We start from the raw sequence: 27,116 nt of genomic DNA, 5'->3' as shown, positions 1-27,116 counted from the left end.
TCCAACAGTAAAATTAAGTTAAAGAAGCAAAATTGTTATTATAAATTATTTGTAAAAAGGTAAACATTGCAATTTTGACATATTGTTAAATTCTTATGGCAGCAGACATATTATATATTTCTTACATAGGGAACGATCGTTATACTGTTATGTATATCACGGTCGATATTATTCGGTTTCTGATTGTAGTATCTACGACCAGTGGTGATTTACAAACGTGACTTTCTCAACGCCTAAACATTTTATACATAATAATATATACAGTCATTGGATTCTTGGGAGGCCTATCGTCTGCAGGCATAACACTCATCGGAAGCGTTTATATAAATATCTGGGTGACGGGTTCAACGTAATAATTCGCTTTTACGTAGGTGCGCCTTTATATACATACTCAACATACACAACCTACCCAATAAAATAGTAATAATAATATGTAAAACGTGTTTTCCTTCGCTGTGTGCGTATATTTATCGTATATATATATATATATATATATATACAAATATCTCGCATCAGATAGCCCGCTACTGTGTTAAACATATACAACGCATATTATAATAATATTATATTATATTCATATACTATACTATTCCTACATACGAGTAGTTTATATTTTTATACGGATCATGAGACCGAACCGTCAACCGTATATCGAATATCATAAGTACTTATTATAATATTATAATATGACGTTTAATGTGTACAGGTATTATAACATATATAGTATAACGTTACGTTATCTTATTATCTGCTACGGTGTAAGCAATAATAATATATATACTCATGTGATGGTATGTAACGCGCGCGTTTGTCACTATATGTTGTACGTGTAACACGCGTATTCAGCAATTTTCCGATATTATTACGATTTCAACGGTATTTTTTTTTTTTTGTAAATCGATAATTACACACGAGCCCAGACAGTATTAATTATTGTCGTTTTAACGTAGTCGTGTTTTTATATCATAAAAGAGAGGAGAGAGAACTTTTTTCCTTTTTTCCTTCTTTAATCCGGACACACGCGTCCACCGACCACGCCGCGCGCGTATAATTACCAACTACATGTATCCGCTACTTCTGCTTCGGCAGACGGCTCGCCTTCTTTACGATAATAATAATTATTATATATATAGGAATAACCTCTCCTCTTGGATCTCGTGCGGCCAACACGTACACACAATATTATATCCATTAACATTCCGAACGATTGTCGATATTGGTCCGCAACGCCATTGTAATATAATAGGTTAGGTATATATTATTATGTATGTACGCCACTGCGATTTTACTGTATACGGCGAATATATACATACTGTGCTTGTAGATATATATTTGCTGCCGCAGCGGACGGCAAACGCTACAAAATATCAAATTGACCGACGTAACGATATTACGATATTACGCGGAGTGGGAACAAATATATTATTATAGTAATTAGTATTATAGTTATTACTTATTAGTTATTACTTATTATTTATTTATTATTATTATCATTATTATTATCGTAACGTTTATGGTTAAACAAAAAACATCGGTAAAATTTACCCGGTCAATTTTGTATTTGATCGCGAGTGACTCCCCGTTTTAAATGTTTTTAGTATACCTATTGCAGTAGATCATCATTTTTTGTTCGATTCAATCCAGTTTACTATATTTATGAATTATTTTTCACACCACGGCGGTAAAATGTACAACGTTTATTGATTAAATGTATCAGTAGCATAGGCATGTCCGGATCTTTGATGCAGAGTGTACAACCTGGTGCGTACCCAAGGGACTAAGGTGCTTTAGCCCCCTTTTTGAACAATTTTTCTTAGTTTATGGTGCCACCTAAAATCGCAAGGGGCGCAAGTGCATACCCTGCACCCCCCATGGAAACGCCTATGATCAGTAGTGGCTATTCTCAAAATAATATATGTTATTGAGGGTATTTCTGAGGATCCGGAAACCTACAAATGATAACTTTATTTAGTTGAAAAAATAAAAACTAGATACCAACCATTCTCGTGTTAATCAATAAAGGTTTCAACAAACAAACACATCAGTAAATCATCTATATTTAATCAATACGCATATTTCCAGTACAATGTAGACATGTAGTATGATTTTGATTTATACGATAAAGACAGTTTCAATGTTTCTAATTTGTTTTTTACTATATTTCCTTGTTGTGATTCTTTAATTATGTTCTGTTATAGTGTTATGTACTCGTTCAAATTTAATAACTATAGACGTATTATTATTTATATAGTATTAACATTTTTCAAGATAATTTTCTGATGACCGGAATTGGGTTTTTAATGAGATTTTACTCAATAAAATTATGACGAAAATGTTTGGTAACTACTTAATTAAAATATAAGTTCATATTATATACCTATATAGTATATATGATAAAAGTCAAAATTCAATCTTAAGTAACTGTATACACAGATTTAGTATGCAAGCTATGAATAAAATGGTGGTTACTGGTTGATAAACATTTAGAAGGGATAAAATAAAACATCGAATATTTTTCACGTACCTACAATATATCTCATTTGATTCGAATGATTCGATTGTATATACAATTTGTTGGTCGTATTTCTCTGTTAACTTGACCGCAGAAAAAATTAGTATTCATTGGATCGTTCACGTCAGTATAAACCATTTTACAGTTACGACTCTCGTGAAATAAATATATAATATACACGCAGACGACAGAAATTGCTAGATAATGCAAATTCATGACTCAATATCCGAAAATAGTAATAGCAGTAGACGACGTTTTGACTTTTTCTCGGGTTATTTCCGAGGAAAAAATTTAAATTTTAGAACACGTACCTCTGTTTGCGAAAAAACTTTCGCCGTTTTAAATTGCTGACCTAGAAATACCAAATGGTTGTTATAATAATATTTGACCTACGCTCGTCATATAATAATATAACGTACTCATAACATGTACATTACGTCTGCACTATACACCGTATCCGTTCGAATGAATAATAGTGACATAAAAAATAAATTCACACACAGGATTCGGTACGACCACGCGTTCCATTTTATACTTAATACGACTTTCTACGTGATCACGGTTTTAACGCTTACGAATAAATGACTAATAATCGACCAGGAATCCAAAGCTTATGCGTTAATATCATAATATACGATTATGGAAAGTCGATGGCGGATGAATTGGTAAACAATGAATACGTGATGCATACATTATGTTGACTAGGATATATCACGACGTTACCTATTAATAATTACTAAATATAATACGTTATACTAGACTGTTTGTGGACTATAGGGATTTGATTTTTAGAGCGGCTTTATGTAGACTTTCGTAAAACGTAGAAACATTATTGATTATTATAATAATATAATATAATATGAGAAGTGAAGTGATTATTATTTATTGCGAAGTGTACATATACCGATTCTAAATGTATTTTAATTTATTAGTTATGAGTCTGTTTCTTATATTTGTATTTATGTCAGAATAGCGAAATCCCAACCTACAAGCTACAAATCTAACAAAGGGTTACAAAAAAAATTATTCTACACATTTGGAAGGGGCCAATATACATTGCATTGCATATGGATATGCTCTAGCCTTCTAGTAAGACTCAAGTCAGAATAAAACGTTTCTTGTTCGTGCTTGAACTTATATAGGTACGTTACTGTATTTCTTGACACAATATAGCATTCAAGCAGAGTTATCATTATCAAAAAATACTAATTTGATTTTTAAATCTGGTCATATTTTTGTCAGTCACATATGGACATTAAATTTCAGCACGCAATTAGTCAGAATCGGCTAGTAACTTTACGTATTGTCCGCCCACTCTGGCACTATTATAATATAAAATTACATATTATATTACGAGAATACCTATTCGATTTCATGAATTTTTTAGACAACGATTATTCGGTGAGTTTTTTTGTTGTTATACATATCTAATACCAACATATTATATCATATAAAAAAAATTCATACTCGGGCATCGCTCTCTGACTTCGAGCGTGTCTTGTATACCATCGCCGCAGAACTCGTGTACAAAATGAATATGTATTATTTCTAAAAAATAATATTACCTGTTGGAAACCAATAGATCGTTATTATTGGTATTATTATTTATTGTTATTAATTTATTGATAGACATAAAATTTATTTGTGCTCAGTGCTTATATTTTTCGATAAAATGCATGGTTGTTCCAATATTCGCTTATCCTATCAATACAATATTATATATGTTGACGGTACATATAATTTATGACTTATGAGCAATAATTACAAGCTTGGTAAATCTTTAACACATATTTTGAAGTTTATTTTTTCTATACTATAATAATATCTTGTATTACTACTTACAAACAATGTTATTGACCATAACTATAGAGTTTGGTACTTATGACTTATGAGTTGGTATTCATTGTATTTATGAAAATTGAATGTGTATTGTGTAAATAATCGTCTTTACTATAATCATTATATAATAATATATTATTTTATTCTTTAAACTTTATTTCTGGAATCAAAAAATAAATTAGAGTAGGTATTCAAATTAGATTGTTTGCATCGACTAAGTAAATTTACTTAATTTTTTCAAAACGTTTAAGAAAAGTATTCTATTGTTGGTTATATTTTTTTAAATTTTCCTCAATTTTGTGTTCAAATAGATTTTAATTGCATGCATTTACATAATATGATTTATTTTTCAAGAAAACAAATTACGAAATATTTACAAATGCTTGTATTCAATTATATTTATAATTGTTATTTTAATCGTACAACAAAACATACTGAATATAATGTAATATTATTTACATTTTTATTTTCCATACCTTTGAAAATTATATAAAATTGTTCGTTTAGAATTATCACGTGCCTCTTAACTCTTTTTAATGCATTTATTATTGAATTTAAGCAAATAAATGTGTAAAACATAATATAAATGATAAATGATTATATTTATTATTTAATATAATGTTCAAGTTTTCTGTTTAATACATACTATATTATAATATATTTATTATTGTTGGAATTTAATGATTGCATTGTAGGCAAAATTATAAACTGATATACTTGTTGGGCACATAAATAATTCAGGGTGGGTATATCATACGGAAGCATTAACTAATAATAATATTACTCTTAAACCATCCACTATAGTTAATTCATTATCTTTATACATATATTATACGACATAATATAATATACGGGTAGGCAATGATGACCAACGGGTATATTATGTATAGGAAACCACACCGTAACGTCTATCATGAAGATAAGTCCTATAATGTTTATAATTTAAATTCAATGACATATATTATATATATATATGGGTCGTGTTGTTTATACCCACGAAATGCGAAATGTAAATTTATTTATTTATATATATATTTAAACCGTTATTATTATAATTTATCAAAATGTTATCATATTATTAATTAATCGATTTTATGATGTTAAGTGCATTCACTATATAATTCTATATATTCACTGTATTACTAAAAATATTACCTATTATATGTGATTATTATTGCGTTGTATTGTTGTATATAAAAATTATCTCTTCAAATAAGAATTAAAAGCTCGGTATATATTTTACTATGACCTATAATATAGTATACGTATATAATATATACGTACCGTATCATTTTTGGACACTAAAATAAAATTAAAAACTCTATTGTATCTGCACTCAGATAATCTATAGTTATATTATGTTTATAGAATTGTAATAAGTGCTTGTACTTATATGCACTACCGTGTTACCAAAACCTGAAGTAGGAATATTTTATCGTAGAAGATTAAATCGTGTTGGAATAAATAAAATCAAAAAAAAAAATCACTGTTCTATTTTAAAATACTTTTTTGAATAATAAAGATTTACATTTTATATAGACTTACATTTTACGCATGATTTAAATTCTAATTGAAAAAGATCAAGGATGCAATTGATTTTCCGCTAGATTTTTTTCGCATCTATGGCGTATTATTTCTCAGAAATGGATCGCCGGGTTCGACTAAAAAAAGAATATATATATATTCATGTTTTTAACCAAGACAATTTGTATGGTATGAATGCAGTGACACTTCACCCTCGGTTAATTTACATTTTCCGTCATAATACGATTCAATACACTTTAATTGCATACTCGTACTCAATTATTGAGTACAATCAATGTTCCTATATCATATTTCAAACACGGTTACTATCATTTAATTGAAATGTAACAGTATTTTAGTATAACCAAAATCATAAGCTACAATATAATATACATTATACAATATTATACGTATTGTAGGTAGATACTTAAACGACTGTTAATATTTTTTGTTTTCGAATATATTTTTTCTCATATTCCATAACATTAATCATCACTCTTGTGAGTTGAATAAAATATATAACAATACATTTTAATATTTTAATTATCACATAAAATATTATTATATTTTATTAGATGACGTATAACTTATTTGTATTTTTGTATAGCATAGGTAAATGTACTATAGAAATGTAACAAATGTGACGTGGATATCCACATCTATCTATGATTTAAAACTAATAACGTATATAATTATGAATTCATCAATAACATTAAAAGTATACATTTATTATAGTATATATAAGGGGGTGTTACGTGTACCACATTCTTGTCAAGTTAAAATGGTGCATATTATTAATATAATTAAAAATCGCTGTCCTATACTTCCGTACATGCGCATTTATACTAATTTGTTTATTATACATTATGGTATGAATGTGAAGTTACGATTATAATGATAAAATTATTCTATACGACTTTTGGTTTTTGTGAAATTCATTCCTATAAATTTGTGTCCTGTTTATTTTATATATTTGTATACGTATTTTAAAATAACAGTACCAATATTTCATAATGTATAACTAATGAATAATAATAGATAGAGTTACAATAGATATTAGGTAGTATTATACTATTATGTATTAACGGTTTGTATAGTTAAACGTCATTTAAGTCTCTGTAAATTATTGTATTTAAGACAAGTTATACAGACTACAATTTAATGCTTTAATTTGGGCATAATATATTAATACATAATAATTATACTTTGTAATATATTAGATACTGTGTGTAATGTTAATCAACTGCATACTAAACTATATTATACATCTACATTTTTTTACGAAGAACAATAAAAAATAAATATTATTACTTCTTATTGAATCCGTATTAATTTTACTAGGAACCTAAATTTTGGTACTTAAAATATTTAAATTTCAATATTATTTACAAAAATATTTGCTGTATTATTATCATAGAAAAACAATTAAAAATCCATAAAAACTATAGTATAAGTATATTTATAAAAATAAAAATTTTAAATAAAACCTCAAAAATTTTGAAATTTAAAAATTTAATTATAAGTAATGAAAATAAAAATATTTGGTTTTCACACAATATGGACTTAACGGAAATCGATTTATCGTCCTAAACTTGTTCTATGACACGCACTTAATACAATATTATAAGGAATTCCATATTAATTATTATAATATTATTGTACATATTAGTAATCAAAAATTATGTTATTAAAAATGTTATTTTTATATTTAGAATGAAGAGACATGGAATTTGTTCAGCAATGAAGTCTTCGTACAATAAAACATTTTTACTTAAGATAACCATAATTGGATTGATTATCAGTCAAAGTTTAGTAAAATCGTATCCCTCGTGGGACACACCAACTACAATTACAGGTAATATTCCAAATTGTAATAATGACTATAATACCTAAATAATTTATTTACTACTCGTATAAACATGTATATTAACCAACATAATCATAATACACTTTTAGTGTATACGGGTAATTGTATATTAAAAATAATAATAAAGTACTTACCTACATTTTAATCATTAAAAATTCAAACACTACACACTACACATATACATTTTAGATAACTATAACATTGTACGTTAGTTGATAGAAAGTGAACATTTTTATTAAAATAAATAATATTACATACCTGTTGTAACTGTTGTAAGCCTTTACTCAATAAAAAGTATCATTTCAAAAAGCGAAAATGAATAATAACAAAGTAATCGTGATTTTACTTGAATATATTTAAAAAAATTAAATTTTAAACAAAATATTAAGACAAAATTATAATATACAAATATTAGAGTTTTGAAATCGTAGTGCAATTGGTTCATCAGACGTAGGTTATTAACCTCGGTCAAAATCTACTACAGGTATTACAGTATACGAACAATGTTATAATAATTATATGTTTTATTCTGCATATACCATTTTAAACCGTTAATATATGTATATAAATTATTAGGAACTTGAGGTTTGTAAGAAAATATGCATGAACATAATTTTAGTCTATTGAAATTTGGAATATTTTTAAACTAGTAATAAAGGATCGACATTTATTTGTTCAGTAATTGTGACAGTAGAAATAATTTTTAAATTAATTAAAAATTATTTTAAACATAATATTATTATGTATTAGGTATATATAAATATTATTCTTAGGTTAAAATATATAGGAATATAAAGATTAGAAGATTTAATACCTATTAAATTGTGTTTTATTACTTATTAGTTAATGGTTTAGTAAGTTCGTATGTAACAATGCCATTATGGTTTTCCTTAAGCATCTTTTTATTCAATCCTAAAATCGTTTTTAATTTGATTTTCTTAAAATTAGAACTATATACAGAAATAAACATTATTATAGTTTAGGTTGAATACTGTATATCAATTGTAAAATTATAAATTACTCAGAAACTGATCATTTTGTAAAAACATCCACGTTTATTAATAATAACTAATAAACTAATAATATTAAAAAAAAAAAAAAATCGTGTCTCAAAATGTAATATGTAACTCGTGATACTTTAACACTATGTGTATTTATTTTAGTAGCTGCAAGTTCGAATAAATATGTGATTAGGAGAGTATTATTTTACTGTTATCATTTTTCAACTTTATCGATACTAGAAATCAAATAAGTACATTTTATCTTTAATCTTTATACACCAAATCAGGAAAACAGTAAGGTCACGATCGTTTTAGAACACATCCGAGTATAATAAACTCGATGACTTTTCAAGAAAGGTATAACTGATGTCCTGATGACACTTTCTTTAGTTCAACTCGTATTATAATGAAGTGAATAATAGTCTTTGGGAGGTATAAACAAACTATGTTTACAGTTAGGAATGAGTCATTACTGTTATAATATAGGTATATACTATTCTCAAACATAGGTACTTTTCAACATGTACCTATCTATACTATAATATTAGTCGCAGAAGCCATATTTTTTGTGCATTGAAGCATCTAAGATTGCATTTCAACCGTTTTCATTAAATTAAACCACAATATCTGTAAAATAATTATTTTTTCAATTCGCTACGTTTGATTGTGTTTTTAAATTATTTCTGACCCGATTAATTTATCCAGTTGAGAGAAATGTTGACTTTATAAAGTTTGTGCTTGGATGGTGTGTCTATTACAATATTGTGAACCAGAGTTAAGTTTGTATTGTTTATGGATTTTTTTTACGAAAAGTCGCCGTCCTATATAAATATGGAACGAACAATAATAAATTGATTTAAAAAAAAAAATACTGAGTCGTGTGAATGAAACGCGTTCCTTTTATTATAATACACAGATAATACGCGATCGACTACGATGGTGGATAGGTAGGTTATAATATTTTAAATTTTAATGTGTAACAACTGCAGTGACAATCGAACACCTAAGTAGAACGACAAACGTCTTGCGTTTTTATTTTTCTCGGAGGCAAAATAAAATCACGTTCAACAAACAACTATGCGCACAATGCAAGCTGAACATTGGCGCATACATTAAAAAAACTTGTTTTTCCACTACCTTTACGGGTACGGGTTTTTTGTGGGCACAATACAAGACAAGATAACTGTTAATCGAAACACACGCTGGCGCGCGCGTATACACTCTCAATCTACTGACCTACAAACTGGCCAGACATAACCGTGGCCCATTGTCTACACCTATATATATATGTATATATTATACACATATACACGTGTATATGTGTGTGTACCTATATGATGCGGTGTATACAGGGCGATCAATTTAACTGTGATAATTCCTGTAATAATTTTCCAAGTCAACTTTTGTATTTTTGAAGAGAAAAAACGTTTTATATGGTTTTAAATATACATTTAGATAATACTATCCAATTTTTTTTTTTTGTTATTTTTTATGACAGTATACAGTCTTTTTAACTTTGTGATTATAGAAGCAGAATACATCTAAAACGTAGACGTATTAATATTGGATACCAAACAAAAAGTTATTGATTAATATAAGTATGTTTTTCACTTTTTTAAATTCACGCGTGGCTCACGAGTAATTCACTACAACTTAAAATCCCTTGTTCTTTGTCCACTGATGTTATCAACTTAAATTATTTATTATTTATAAAAAAACTATTTATTCAATGTTTAATATTTATACATTGACGTTTTTATAAAAGTATCTGTATCTAGTTATGCAATTAAGAATACATAGATCGTCATTAAATTTTTTTTTAAAAAACCATAAGATAAGAAAATTGTTTTTATGAACATAATACAATGTAACATCATAAATACATTTATAAGAATACTTTTTTCAAAAACCCAACAACTGACTTGATCCATTCCGTATATGTTGTTATGTGTGTCAGTGTTTTATGAACATTTTTCACCATATAGGTATTTTTAATAGGTAATAATAATACCACACACACCCACCATCACTTGTACACGCATAACCCGATTAAAGATAAGGGAAGCAGCATTCTTTCCACAGTCGGAAAGACTCATCGCGGACAGATGAGCAATATGCTGAAAGTAATACCTTGCTACCTGCTAACAATTTAAAACTGTCGATAGATTTGAGATAGATTAATCGCTATAATAAATTAACGTTAGGTAGACAACTATAGATATGTTTGTATCTTCGATAAAATGTACTATTATTCAGCAAACTATCTAACGTCATCCCATATTGAAAACGGTGATTAAATATAATATAATAAATTATTAAACCATACGTAGACAATATTGACTGATTAATGATTAAACAAAAAATCATTTCATATAATATATGACTATATGATATTATTAATTATTATTGTATACTAAAACTGTAAATAGGTATGGTTGGTATGGATTTCTGATCATCATAAAACAAAAAATGATACATTATACCATTATAATTTATATTATAAAGCAAATTGGTTAGTAAATAGGTACCTATTGTTTACAACTTGCATTTCGCGTGACCTGCATGGACGAAAATGCAATATAGTCAATATAGATATACCTATTGATAAAATCGATTTTGTTTTTTTTTTTGTAATTCAAAACTTAAATTTTTACTAAATGTTTATGTTAGCAAAAGAAGTTCTTTATAAATTCTTAATTTACCAAATAAAATATATCGAAAATATATAGTCAAAATATTTTTTTATAAGCAAATGTGACTTATCATCTCGAAAATTTTTAAATTATTTTATTTCATAAATATGTTTCTTTTTATACCTAAGATTTAAAAATTGAATACAATATTTCTCATGGATTTTTTTACCTCAAAAAAAAGTGTACATACTACATTAATTTTTTATAAGCGTTTGAAGTTGAAATTTTTATAACCTTGTATTTACCCATAAAATAACTTTATTTTTCCTCAAACAATTTTTGATATTTTGTTGTAATTAGATAATATAATATTATATGATTGTTTATTGTTACTTATTAATTATAATGAGTAATACTATAATGTTTATGAGGTACCTATTTAATAACTACTTGCTAAATCAATACTATTAACAGTAGGTTATATTTTAAAATTAACAATTATTTGTATGAACAAAAAATAATTATCGTCAGTACATTTTATACGTTTTGTATTAATCTTATAAAAAATGTTCTTCACCTTTTATCGATTTATGATCAATATAAGAAATTTACACACAAGTCACATATGCACTGTTTCTTTTTTAACCATCTCATTATTTAATAATTTTATATTCAATATAGAATTCACACAGCATACATAAAGTTCAGTGAAGTTAAAATTCCCACATTTTTATAAGCTTGACCAGTCTAACCAGCATTCATTCACAAGACAGAACCAGTTATAAGTGCAATTAAAAATAATTTGTCATAGCAGGTATAAATTGAACGCAATATAGAATTTATGATTAACTTAACGTCATAAATAATAATTATTGGTATCGTAAATGTAATAATCGCTCATCTCTATAATAAATATATATAATATGTACTATAACACAATAATATACTTACTGTACATCTACATTCTACATGTGTATGTGTTAGTGGATTCAAGTACCTATATATAATATTGGTTTTTGATTTTAATTAATATACCTATTATTGTTGGAGATGGACAATAAATGAGATGCATAGTGAAGTGACATTTTGTAACATATTATATTTATTCTGTTTAGGTGTATTTTTCAACACTATACTTGTAATAAATAAATTCAATAGATTGCTTAATATGTTTTAACTGCGATGTCTTAGACTCTTAATACATGTAATAAATAATAAAGCAAATTTCTTACTTTAATACAAATCGCACGATACTTATAGGATATGGGCATATGGCTGTATGCCTGTATAAAAAGACGGCCGTGAACTAACAAAAATCCCGTACAACATTATGAGTTATGATATTTCTGATACATAGATAGACAGATCCCCTGATACGCGTGATGTGAATGGTAAAAGACGAGTAAGAGGACCCATTGTTTTTAGTGTATTATAATTCATAACTCTTTATTATTTATACTATTTGTTCTCTTTTGTTAAGATAATATGAAACTTTAATGTGTTTTATTATTACATAATATATTATAGTTTTAGATTCTGACCTGGAAATTGAACATTAATTTTATAATGATGTATGGGTTTTTTACATATATATTAGTTTCTGAAAACACTTTTTATAGTAGAAAATTAATAAGAATTTCAACTTCAAAGATAGTTTTTAATAGTTGATTCTCTGGGAGAAAAAATGCCCAATAAAAAAAAAAAAAAGTTATTGAAATAACTCTAATAACTCAAAATAATTGAGGAAAATAAATTCAAAAACACGAAAGTTTTTACAAAAAACTAGTTTTTGAATTTGAATTTTAATGTTAACAAATCACGAAAATTGTAAATTATTTTGCTGTTAAAAATGTATAAAATGTTAAATATCTTAAAAATCTATTACAAGGGTCTATATGAATTGGACAAACTAGAATTTTAAAAAAATAAGCCTAATTACACAAATATTTTTCATGAATGTCTTATTCAAATTTCAGTTTACAATAGAAAGGTTAGGTTTGAATTTAAGTTATAAAATAACAATGCCTTATCAAAATATTTTAATTTTTATACTACGCATTTATACTACGATAACATTTCAATGTTACTTAAATTATAATCTTACTCAGTACAATTTCCAAAATATTTAGATTTAAACTATATTTAAAGATAGAAATTAAAAAATTTTTAATTTTTTTCAAGTATTGATAAAAATATTTTGACTGGGAAAAAACTTTAAAATAATACAAGGTTCCTATAGTTAATATATTATCCCATATAAGATGTTCATATATTGGTATATAAAAATATAGAAGTACAAAGGCATGATTTTTTTTTTTATATTAAGATACAAAGTTAAAATTTTAATAAAAATGTTTAAAGCTATGAAAATTTAGTAGAAAGTACCTTGAAAGTATTGTTCTTACTGGAACTAAAATATTAGCCAATTTCATAGATACTTGAAGCTAAAATTTGAACGAAGTTAGACATTTAAATAAAGCGTAATGGCTTAAGTTATTTTGTTGTACATTTGTAATTCAAAAATATTATTCGTTGGACTTGAAACTTTTACGTACCTATATTATTAAACTTCAACTTTAACAATGACGTTTTTAAAATATTTAGTTTAATTTCTAAATTGTTGTCTATTTATACCACGAATCTATTCACATCGTTCCACGGTAAGTTAATATTGATTCAAAGGTTAATAACGATGATATAATATATACCTAATATTATTAAGTGTATACTGTATAATAATAAAAAAAATACTTGATAACTATAGACGATATACCTATCGTATTTTAAACATCTACGTTCAGAATCATATTTCATATACAATGATTTATCGTTGAATTATACAATAAGACATAAACTATATACATTATAATGACTTACTCGATGACAATAAAATATATACACTCGACAGTCGACACCTACCTACTGCAGTACAACACGCTGAGTAGTTTTTAGATTTTAAACTACAAACATCTCATTATTCTCATTATAAACTGACAGTTGACACGTCAATATCAATATTCTATACTATCTTGTAATACTGCGATAAATCAATTATAATATCGTGTACCTATTGCAGATTTTGGACGCAATATCAGACAACTGCCATGCGTCAGCCGGAGGTCCGGAGAGACGGGCGTGTGCATGTTCGCCTACTCGTGCGCCAAAGCGAACGGCACGCACCTGGGCACCTGCATCGATCGATTCTACTTCGGTAGTTGCTGCAAGACCCAGTCTGTCGCTGACATCGATGCGGCCAGCGAACCGGACAACTACCTGAACAGCGTGGACAACAACGACGTAGCCGGCCCGCCCGGGTCCACCGACACGAAAACGGGCGCGCCACTGCATCTGCTACAACAGCAGACGACAGGCGCAACCGCGGCCACCGACAGGTACAGCACGCCGAGACCGAGCTCGTCAGCTTCAACTGGTTACCCGTCGTCCACCGCGCAATCGTACAAGCCCACCGGTCAATTCGCCGTGTCGTCCACGCCGTCCACCACCACGTCCACGTCCACGTCGCGCACCCAATACACAGAGATATCGGTTTCGAGCGGCACGAAGCCGACGTTCGCGAGCAGCAGCAGCAGCAGTTCGCCGCCGTCCGGTTCGATATCGTCTTCGTACACGACTACGATATCGCATTCGACGAAGCCGATGCCGTCCACCACTTTCTCCACGGCCAAGCCTATGGTCAAGCCGACGTCGTTCAAACCGCCACCGATCAGGGACCAAGCCACCACCGCTACGGCCACCGCGGCTGTCACCACGGCCGCCGCCCAAAAGCCAAAACCTCAGACCGCGAGACCAACCGTCCAGTTCAGCGTTCCTAGCTCAACGGCCGGCTCTTCGCACGAACCGACTACGAAGCCGGCCACGACCGGGCAACAGCACACCACGATGACGTCGATGCGCCCCAGCCCGCAGCACAGCTCCACCGTCACGGCCACGTTCTCCACCACCAAACCCGTCGTGAAACCGTCAAGCACCACGTACAAATCGACGGTAGCGTCCGCGGCCCCGTCATCGACAACCGTCGCGTCCGCGCAAAAGGTCAAACCACAAACCGCGGCCAAGCCCGCCGCGACGACGGTCAAACCAAAACCTACCACCGGAAAACCGGAAACGATCGGATCCACAGTTGAATCCACGACTGGGTCCTCGTACTCGACCCGCTCGACGGTTGAAAACGTCACCGAAGTCATCACCGATTTCACTGCGGCCACCGCAAACGGTCAGAGCCAGACGCCCAGCTACGGCAGCATGACAACCGTCACGTCTACTTCACCGACTCTGGTCACTTGGACCACGCTCGACAAAGTTCCCGTTGTACCGGCCGAAAACACGAAACCACCGCCGTCCCCATCGTCATCCCCGTCGTCGTCGTCGTCGTCGCCGAGCAGTAAGTTTGAAACTCTCAGACTATTAAAACTGTTTTTAATATTAATGATGTTTAATTCCTGTTTTAGTGACACACAAACCATCGACCGTTGACGGTTCGACGCTTCCTTCTTGGGTCAAACTTCCGGTCGAGACACATGAACCAAACACTGTCGGCACACCACCCAAAGAAAGCAGCTCTAATGCATACACGTCAACGATGATGATGTCCAAGCCGACGACCCTTCCAAGTCCATCCGATAATGACATCGTTATGACTTCAAACAGTATCGATACGACCTACAGTAGCACACAAAATCCTTCGAGTACATTGTCAATGCTTACGCAGTCGACCTCGACGGATTCCACTGAAGCCGGAAATGCTCCCCTTAATATGTCCAACTACAAAGATGGTAAGTTAATCATTTATATGATATATTATAATGTATGTTATGAATGAAATAAATTGATGAAATCTTTATTTTCATAAAAAAGTTTGTGGAAGACGACTTTTCCCAACGGCTAGAATAGTAGGAGGTGAAAAAGTTTCCTTTGGCAAGTGGCCATGGCAGGTAAGTCAATTTAAAAGTTTAGAGTAAAATGTCGATAAAATATAACTAATAAAATGATTTTTTGGATTAAAGATTTCATTAAGACAGTGGAGGACGTCAACATACTTACACAAATGTGGGGCGGCATTATTCAACGAAAACTGGGCTGTAACTGCTGCGCATTGCGTTGAAAAGTAAATAAAATATAAGATAGGTTTATCGGTTTTATTTTTTGTATTAAATGTATTCTTATAATTATACTGATTGCATTTTTAAATTTAATCATTTTAGTGTTCCTCCGAGTGACTTACTCCTCAGACTCGGTGAACACGATTTGTCAGTAGAAGAAGAACCTTACGGTTACGAAGAACGAAGAATACAAATAGTCGCATCACATCCACAGTTTGATCCTAGAACTTTTGAATATGATTTGGCCCTTTTGCGGTTCTACGAACCCGTAAAATTTCAACCTAATATCATACCCGTTTGCGTTCCTGAGGACGATTCAAATTTTGTAGGTTCTTCTGCCTACGTCACCGGATGGGGGAGATTATATGAAGGTAAACATTTAAAGAATAACATACCTATTACAAAAAATCAAAGGTTTATCATTGCAAACAAATTTATAAACAATATACATTTAAGTATATTTTACTGTATCTAACGTAAAAATATAATACATTACAAAACTACGCATATTTAGTATTTTAGTATGCAATATTATATTATTTGTGTTTTATTGATTATAATGTCTGTATATATATAATAATTATATATATATATTAATTTTTTTAAATAACTTAATTTTTAAAATAAAATCAACTTCTTTTTCATAAATAGACGGACCTCTACCTAGTGTTCTACAAGAAGTAACAGTTCCTGTGATTAACAATTCTGTTTGCGAAACAATGTATCGTGCAGCTGGATATATTGAACACATACCAGATATATTTATCTGCGCTGGTTGGAAAAAAGGAGGATTCGATTCGTGCGAAGTGAGAATTATACCATAGCTTAGTCTTTGAATGACTTAAAAGGTATGAAAATTAATTTAAAAAAAATGTTTTGTGCTTAGGGTGATTCCGGTGGACCAATGGTAATTCAAAGACCGGACAAGAGATGGTTATTAGCCGGTATCATATCATGGGGTATTGGATGTGCTGAACCAAATCAACCTGGTGTATACACTAGAATTTCTAAGTTCAAAGACTGGATCAATCAGATATTGCAATTTTAACGGACAATTTTAACGCAACACTCGACATTTCCATTCAAAATATCATTATCAAGTCGGTCGGTTATACAACCACAGTTTTTAGACAATTTTTTTTGTTCCTAATGATTTTATACAGTACACATAGTGTTTTTTTCGCACGACTTGCAACAAAAGAACATCATGCGGAATGGTCAGTTTAAGTGTCATCGATCAGTTTGAATAGTTTCTAATTTTGTTCGTATACGTTTATTTCTAATAGGAAAGATGTTTTATTTACAGCGAACACAGCCCTTTTATTGATCTCTGTAGACTATTACGTCAACGGATGCAATTTAATAGAACATCTTTTTTAGATATTGATCGACATGTCACATATTGTATACTTGTTATAGTTGTTTTCACTAGATGTATGTCTTATTATTCTTATTCACGTGGAAGTACGCTCGTCTTTAAACTATTGAATTGTCCATCAGTTTAATACTTGACAGACACCTTCACGAATTGATTTTGCTATACAAAGGACAAAATATTGTTACGACTCACAATGTTCCTTTTATTTCAAACACCATAATACTTAAAATTATATGCGATTTAATAGTTTTTATTAAATAAATACTAATTAATAGAAAAAATCAAAGATAAAAAGTATTCAAACATTTATTTTGTATAACATTGGGTATGAATATAAATAATTTATCAAAAAATAATATCATCTAATCCGTTGATGCATAATATTTCAACTGAAGACAAAAATATTAATTATTATTACGACTAAACATTTTATTTACCTAATTGTTAATTCGTATTTATAATTTCCATAATATTTTATTGTTCAAATAATGGTTGTTAATTTATCATTGATTTAATTTATTAATTTCTCCTTAAATCATGTTTTTAAAAATGTTTTAAATTGTCAATTTGAAATTTAAACTATCATGGTAAATATTCCGTTGGAAAAATATGAATTTAATTGAAATTAAAAATCATAAACGAATTAGTTAATATTAAAATACCAATTTCATTGAATATTTTTAAATTATCTATCGGACAATTGTTTCATTTTATATTTTATGTCTATTGATTTATTATAATTTAATAATTTATACGTATATAATATATATTATTATTATCTATAGATATATTTGTTGTTAAATGCTACCGTAAGTACAATTTACCGTTAACTGGTTTATAGGCATATAACTTTTACTACCAAAACGTAATTAAATTTGGTTTTGATTTCACTTTGACAACATACAAGTACATTCAAATGAAGAAAGTACATGTATTTTTAGGAGTTTGAGATCGAATATATTTTGAGGGTGTTTTAAAAAAAATATATTTAAGTATACTAAAATAATGGGAATTAAATTATTTTAATTATCTAATTTATTATAGTATCTTTGTAATTTATTGTTAATATAAATTTAATTAATAATTTATGTATTGTGATATAACTTAATTATAAAAGTAAATATATTTTTATTATATATTTATTATAAGTATATAATAAATTTTATATCCTTATAAGATGTAGCACATTTTAGCCAGTGCTCATTCTATTTATATTTATAACTAGTACCTATGGTAAGTTAACATGTTCCAGAGAAACCCAATTTATATTTTAGATTAATTACACACGTAATTTTTTCTTATAATAATTTTTTTAAATTAAATATGTAATATTTTTTATTTAATAATAACAGTATATAATGACAATTTTTGTTTGTTCATGTTCCTGAAATAAAACAGTATTTGTTAGAATACTATTAATACTATTTATGCTATGTTACAATTTTCATATTGAGTGTCTTAATAATTTTAAGGCAATAAGGCATTTTTACGAGCAATATAAAATATTGAATCTAAAACTGGTTAAGGTATAAATCCATTTGAATTATTAAGCTGGGTATTTGTATCAAAGTAATTATTATTGTGATAATATATTTTGAGGTTTCTCTGAAACACTGTAAATAATATAGTAATTATATATTTATAAATATTATTTATGTGAACAAATTTATGAAAGTACATTGTGTAATTTAATGTGTATAGGTATAGGTTTTATAAGATTAGTGACCAAATTTAGAAAAAATACATTTATAAGATAAAAATGACTATATAGTATATAAACTCAATTGTAAAAATAAGTGGTATTATTTTTTAAATAAAGTTTTTATACAATAGTTTTGTTTTAATTTATGATATAATATAATATTATATGGCTATACTAAAACTCTACTAGTAATTTAAAATATTATCAGTTATTACCATCATATAAGAAATTTTTAATCTGTCAGCCACATTTCGTTGGTTTATACCTAATCAATATAATCACTGGGTGTAACAATGATGATGTAAATTACAAAATACACATTAAACACTACAATATAATATAATTACCTGAGCGGCTGAGCACTACTCGTCATATTATATTTATATATATATATTTAATATGTTAGGGGTAAGTAAAAAAACTGGGCGTTTTATAAGATACCCTATAGCCTCTATATAGGTGCAGTGCAGACGATTTTTAAATTATCACACTAAGTCCAAATATTTTATTAGTGACCAAACTGATGGAAGCTACCATCTGTGGCTTGTGGGTGATGTAATATATGAAGCACGGCTTAAGATATACTAAAAATATATCTTAAATCGTGATATGAAGTTACATTTTTCGAGATGAATTTTTATATAATTACATAGACATAATGTATTACATATTTACAGTAAGAATACATATATATTTTTTATTTTATAGTAAAAACATAATTTTTCAAAAATAAAAATTTCACAATATATCATCTATATTTGAATGGTACTTTATTGAAAACAACTGTTATTATACAAAGTACAGACTTTATATTTTCAATCGTGTAGTTATAATAATTAAGAAATAAACTAAGAATACAAAATTCTTATTTCATATACATAAATATTAAATGTGAATATTTATGTATGTTAGTTTTTACTCCTACAAGACATTCAAATTAAAATACTTTATTTCTCTCAAGGATTGGAACCAAACCAAAAAGAACCGGTTCTTAAAACAGAATTATGGTAACCAGAACCTATAATTTAAATATTTTAAAATAGTCAGAACCAAAACTTGAACTTATATTTTTATGAAAAATATTTCGCTTTAAAATGATTATTATTTTTTTGGTACGTAATAATTTTTTCTAATATAATTAAAAGTATTTTTGATAAACTGTTATTTTTATGAATTTAGAAATTAGAATAAAGTTTGGTAGGTAACACTAACATCCCGTAGTTAAAATTTGAATAAACTGTAATTTTTTATATTAGTAGAAAGGGGCTACATTTTACGTTTAGGCCTATCTATTAGTTTGTAAAGAAATATGATTTTTAATACATTTAAGAGCTTACATGGCTATGACATTAGATATTCTAAATCTCACTCAAAAAACGTAGTCATGCCGGACTGTCATCATCATAATCAAATAAATCAATTAAATATTTTATTATTATTTTATATTAAATAACAATACTCAAACCATTATTTAATTGTAGGATTGTAGCAGTAATATTAAGACATAAACTAATCAATCAAGAATGAAAAGGAGATTTTCGGAAAAACAAAAAATACTAGGTAATCATATAAAATTGACTAATTACTAATAAGTAATAAGTAATAACGAATGTCCTCAGAAATTAAACAGTCGTCATATTGCCATATTTCTTATAATATAAACTTTTTAAAGTCGATATTTATTATTTTGACTTAAAAAAAACCTAGCGGAATTTAATAACATTCATTATAAATATAAAAATATGAACATACTATATTCATAAGAATTATTTAACGAGTAAAAACTATAATACAATAATGAATCAAAACTTAAAATAGTTATTTTGACGATGAGTACCAATCAATGGCAATTGGCAATCATAAGTTCACAATATTGACAAAACTTAAAATTATTTTTATGAGATTTGAGTTATGTTACGAATTTTGAATTTTGGATATTTTTTCAGTAATAAAATGGTTACAACATTTTATAAAAATTTCTATTCCAAAAAATTTATCTTGAAAATAAATAAGTGACATTACCCCAGCGCCTTGTATTGAAAATTGCAATTATTAATAGTTCCTTGTAAGTTACAAACTTACAAAAATAGTTATCATGGTTACATTTCGTAACAAAATTATATAATTATTAATTTTAAACTGAATAATATTGTAGTTACTAATTTATAATAAAATAAATCAGCGTTTATATCTTACTACGATTAAACACTGTGCAGCAGTACAATTTGATAATAATTAATAAGGTATTACCCCGATACAATGATACCGAGTTTAAAAACTCACTTGACGTCATCCACACGCATTGTGTAAAAATGTTAAATCGGTCTGTTTTTACTACGACGCCGTCTTGGTCACTGTATACTATAACCATACGTATGTGATTAATGTGTATCAACCTCTATGAGCAGCCGGCACATCATAATTTTCTGGAAAAGGACAGCACGTATCGTTTTTAATTGATAGTTTAATAAAATTAAATCCCAGCTGTGATAACAAAAATATAACATAAAGTGAAATATTTAAAAAATTGTATTTTGAACATAATATTACGAATTTCAAAGTGTTTTGCATTTGATTTTATAAGTACGATGGTTTTTTTATGGATTAAAAAAAGACAAACTACATTTTTATTATTAAATGTGTTTAAAAATAATTAATAAGAAATAATCATAATATTGTAAATTTGTAAATACTTAAGCATCCAAATTAAAAAAAAATGTAATTATTTATTTAAGTTTGAAATCAAAAATATTAAGTTTTGTTTATAAATTAAAAAGCTAGACAAGTAGATAACTGCTCTGCTGTATAATAAGAGACAAGAGTTGATTGCATACATTGTCGAGTTGTACAAATATTATTAGCTCTACGTAGTTGTGGAGTAATACTAATACATTAATATTGGCTCGTCGCTGTTGCTTGTTAATAATTAATATGTTAGAATTTTTATAAATTATAATTTACTAATAATAAAGATATATGATACATATAATATGTCAATATGTGCACAGTTTTTGAAGCCAAAACAGTACTTATAACAATAATCTTGATTTTTGTAGAATCATGTGGCAGTTGATTAAAATTAAATAGATGCCTATGTATAATGTACGAGTATATTGTTTCTAAAATATTAAAAACACTCGTCAATGTGGTTCTTTAATCTTTAATAATAAAAGTATTTCTATAAAAACATAGTAAGTATAGGGTACTTGCACTTAAGCAGTCTTACCTACAGCAGTGACGTACCCCAAAACGTGATTGTCAAATGTTTCAGTCACGATATAACAACTATAATACGTAAGAAACTAGATTGTTCACTTACTCAATGTAGTGAATATAAACACAACTGTAGATCGAGTGTGTGTCAAACAATACAATAGCGTATACCTACCTACTCATATATAGTCATATACAGTATATACACACACGTATGTTACACGCGTTTCAACTTTTGCGTTAAAAATATAAAGGACTATAGCAGTATAGCTGATACTTTATATTTTATAATACATAATACCAATACAGCTGTCGTTGATTTTTAAGGTAAGCATTTACTTCAACTGAAAATCAATCTCAATTTGTTAAAAGAACTCTGTTTAATATTAATTTCACCTCACATACTATTATAGGTACATAGATTAAAAATAAAAATGTTGACAATTTTTAAAAAAATAAAGTAATATTATTAACCGATGAAAGTACATTGAGGAAGAACTATTTATTATCATTTTATTTATATTACATATAAACCTTACATGAAATAATAAATAATATTGGTAGGTAACTAGTATATTTTTTGTATGTAGGTGAAACTAATGATCTCCGGAGAAAGTCTACAGAGAATTGTATTATTGAAAAATAAATGTTGATTCACCTCCTTAACTATATCTTTTAACATTAAAAGTTTTCTTAAAAAATAAACCAATAAGCAGTATACACTGTAACACGATTTTTAAGCGACTGCTTAAACAATCTTTTGGCCCGAAAGGATAATGACAACGTTTTATTGATGTTATCTGATGACTGATACCGATAAAACTACAAAAAATGTAAATGTAAATACAAACTTCGTATTCTTGTCTGTGTGACTTTATGACCCACGGAATCCACCGAATTCCAGAAAAAATAATGGATACCTAGTTTTCATTATATAAATTATTTAATAAGCAGAGGAAAAATATTTTGAAAACAATTTATTTTATTTATTTTTAAATAAATTTAAAATTGTATTCATGCGATTAAGATTTTTATACATATTATGAATTAATTTTATTTTTTATTTTTTAGGTGAGATAACTAATTTTGGGAATGGATTTAGTTCCTCCTACTCCCTCTAGTAGTGTTTAATGTTTATGTAGCCATGTAGATACTAGGTATCATATTTAATATCATTGATTGCTTAGACCTAAGTATAATATTACTAGTTAGAATTTCAAAGTCGTAAGTGAAAGTGATTAATTTAATTATGGTATACATAATATGATAAAAAATCATATGTTATTAATTAATTATAATAAATAATAATAAGGATAAAATGATATTCATTTTTTTTTTTAATTATAATATGTTAGTATGTTACTACCTTTCAATATCTTATGTTTAATGAACAAGAACCTTAAAAATTACACGTACGCCTTATTGGTGTAGTAGTTTTTATGAAATTATAATTATGTATACATTATATATGATATATGTAAGTTTATTTATCTAGTTTAATCAATGAGATAACCTATAAGGTTTTGTTATCTTACTTACTTAAGTTCTTAATATTATATATTATTATATTATAATAAACATCTAGAGCCGTATTACCGCATAAATACTGTAGACGCTATGCATAAGGCCCACTACATTTTCAATAATAATTTAATATAATATATATCACATATTATGTAATTGAAAAATTGATAGAAAAATTATTTTATCGACAACATTGTTATTAAAATATGTACGTACTATTAATGCTGTAAAAATAAAAATAATTTTATTAAATTATTGTAAATTTAATATTTATTTCTTTGGTATGCATAACCAAATAATTTATGATATTGTTTCTCCATGACATGGAGAAAGTGCTTAGGACCTCCAAATGACTTAATCTGGGCTTGGTTATAAATTATAATGGTTATATCTAACCAGTTGTGAGTAATTTCTTGCGTATTTCTTTTTATTCTATGTTTATTATTATTATTATAATATATTATTATTATTTGTACATAAATATAATATAAATTATAATATGGATGATTTACCGCCCCTACCGATTAAAAATCGTAATCAAAACGATTTTAAGCAAATGGTTTCCCTAAAATATACATTTTTGGAAAATGTTGAAAATAAAACCTATCAATCGATATGATAGTGTGCAGTCAGTCAGTGCAGTAAAGATGACAGAGATAGGATTACTATTTTTTTTAAAACTATCTACAATCTAGTATTTTGTATCTATCTATATAAAAATAATATAAAATGGTTGCGAAGTGTCAATTAAGTCAATTTCCATTAAAAATGAAATACCATACTTTTCCACTGTTTATATTATCCTAAAAAAAAAAAAATCCTACCTACTATACCTATCATTTTCTGGGAAAGAGTATTGTTTGATATTATTTAATTATATCATAAGTAAATATTAAATATAAAATTAATTCATATTAAATAATAGGTATAGTGAAATATTATTTTATAATAATTGTTTACTATAAAATCAAATTATCGTTAATTGTTTAATTATCTAAGTACATATTATTAATATTAGGAGTGCCGAGTGCTATACTCTTATATACTCGTATATAGCTAAAAAATATAATAATGCTTTTTTGCATATAAGTGAATTTTTCCGTATTCCACCATGATACAATTATGAAAAAGCCACAACTATATTAACGCAGTTGTACATAATTAGGTACACATTCATTATACATTTAAACAACATATTTATTATGACAGCAGAGTCAAAATTTAAATTACACTTTTTTTAGAATTTATTTTGTATCTGCATATAATATGTCACCAGCATAATATTAATAAATAATTTAAATTAATAATAGCTAACATTTTTAAATATATATAATTCAATATTTTATTTATAATATTGGATAATTAATCGGTTTAAATGCTTATAAAATATTGATAAATAAATATAAGATAAATATTATATAAATTTGGTTCATTCAATGATTATTCAATAGGTATTGGGCAAATATTAAAAAAACATTTAATCAATCAAAAACTAATGTTGAATATAGATTTAATTTTTACAATATTAGAAAATAAATATTTGTGTAATATTTATTGAATGTTTGGTTGTTACTTGAGAGTTACCTATACGAATACAAATCAACTAATTTGTAAAATAATTTCATTTTAATTAATAAAATATTTATAATAAATAATTTTAATATTTAAAAAACTAATATATGACCTTAATATTTGGAGGAAAATAGACATGAATTTAGTTAAAAAAAATGAGCGGAGAAAAATTGAATGTACCTTTCTTTTTTTGAAAGAAAATGATCTAACCCAAATTAAATACATAGGTACCAATGAAGTCCGCGGTTGTGAAACGAAAAATAATATTAACTGAAGCATATATATAATTATTTTGAGTAAAATATAACATCAGCCGTATAACGGAAACCGGTAGGCAACTACATGATATCGTTCATATTATTTTTATGATTTTTTTCAGATAAAAATAATAATATGATAACATAAAACATTTATACGCCGGTATTTTGGATTTTATTTGTACCATTGATAATAATTACAAATATTTTATTTTACACTCTACTATCTACTGTACTAGTTTACAAGGTACACCGAGCACCAACCGAATGCTATTTCAAATAAAGTTATGTAAAATAAATAAAAGATCTATTGATCAATAACCAAACAATATATAATAGTTTACAAGTGTTATTTAAAAAATTTAATTACTCGTGTCACTATGTATAATAAAGGGGCTTTTAAAAACCACCCAATACAATTTATTCAATTGTATAAGTATACCTACTCTCTACGGAATAAAAAATAATAACTACATTCGCCTTTAGTATATATTTTGTTCATTTCTAGATAAAGATTCAACAATGTATGAATCGATTAATCATTTCAGAATGTCAAAAACTTCATTTATATTTTAATCCTAAAACGGTGTTACTGAAGGCAATTCATGTTGCCATATCTATTAAGTTTGACTATCATTCATCACTCATCAGTACTATTTAGAGATTGTAGATTTAATTTGAGATAACTATACAAACGTAGTTTAGAAAAATCCGATCAATGGATTTAATTACATACAGTATAGCTATACAAAAATAAAAACTGAAATCGATAAATAATATTTTAGGTATTTGTTTTTAAACCGTCAGATGTCAATGTTACATTTTTACCAATACAAGAAATTCAACTAAATAGCCCATATGGCTATATGTATATTTGTTATATATAAACGAGACGTAAAAACTGAATTAAATATTTTAACATATATTATACTTTATACTTAAACCCAATATACCCATTAATAAATATTTTATTA

At 27.5% G+C, this 27,116-nt stretch overlaps 1 protein-coding gene across 1 annotated transcript in view; it reads left to right on the top strand.

The window, feature by feature from the left end:
* Positions 1-19,706, top strand: part of LOC132924317 (serine proteinase stubble) — a 29,910-nt gene extending 10,204 nt beyond the window's left edge. The window contains exons 3-10 of the mRNA XM_060988547.1: positions 7,588-7,730; positions 14,453-15,778; positions 15,846-16,169; positions 16,252-16,328; positions 16,401-16,501; positions 16,599-16,867; positions 17,148-17,302; positions 17,383-19,706. Coding sequence (XP_060844530.1) covers positions 7,589-7,730; positions 14,453-15,778; positions 15,846-16,169; positions 16,252-16,328; positions 16,401-16,501; positions 16,599-16,867; positions 17,148-17,302; positions 17,383-17,544 — 2,556 coding nt within the window. The 5' untranslated portion in view covers position 7,588 and the 3' untranslated portion in view covers positions 17,545-19,706. The remainder of the gene's footprint in view (positions 1-7,587; positions 7,731-14,452; positions 15,779-15,845; positions 16,170-16,251; positions 16,329-16,400; positions 16,502-16,598; positions 16,868-17,147; positions 17,303-17,382) is intronic.
* Positions 19,707-27,116: the final 7,410 nt, after the last annotated feature.

This window comes from Rhopalosiphum padi, chromosome 3, assembly GCF_020882245.1.
Source record: "Rhopalosiphum padi isolate XX-2018 chromosome 3, ASM2088224v1, whole genome shotgun sequence".
NCBI lineage: Eukaryota > Metazoa > Arthropoda > Insecta > Hemiptera > Aphididae > Rhopalosiphum > Rhopalosiphum padi.
Note: the sequence above shows the minus strand (reverse complement) of the source record. Positions and strands in the feature narration are given on the sequence as shown.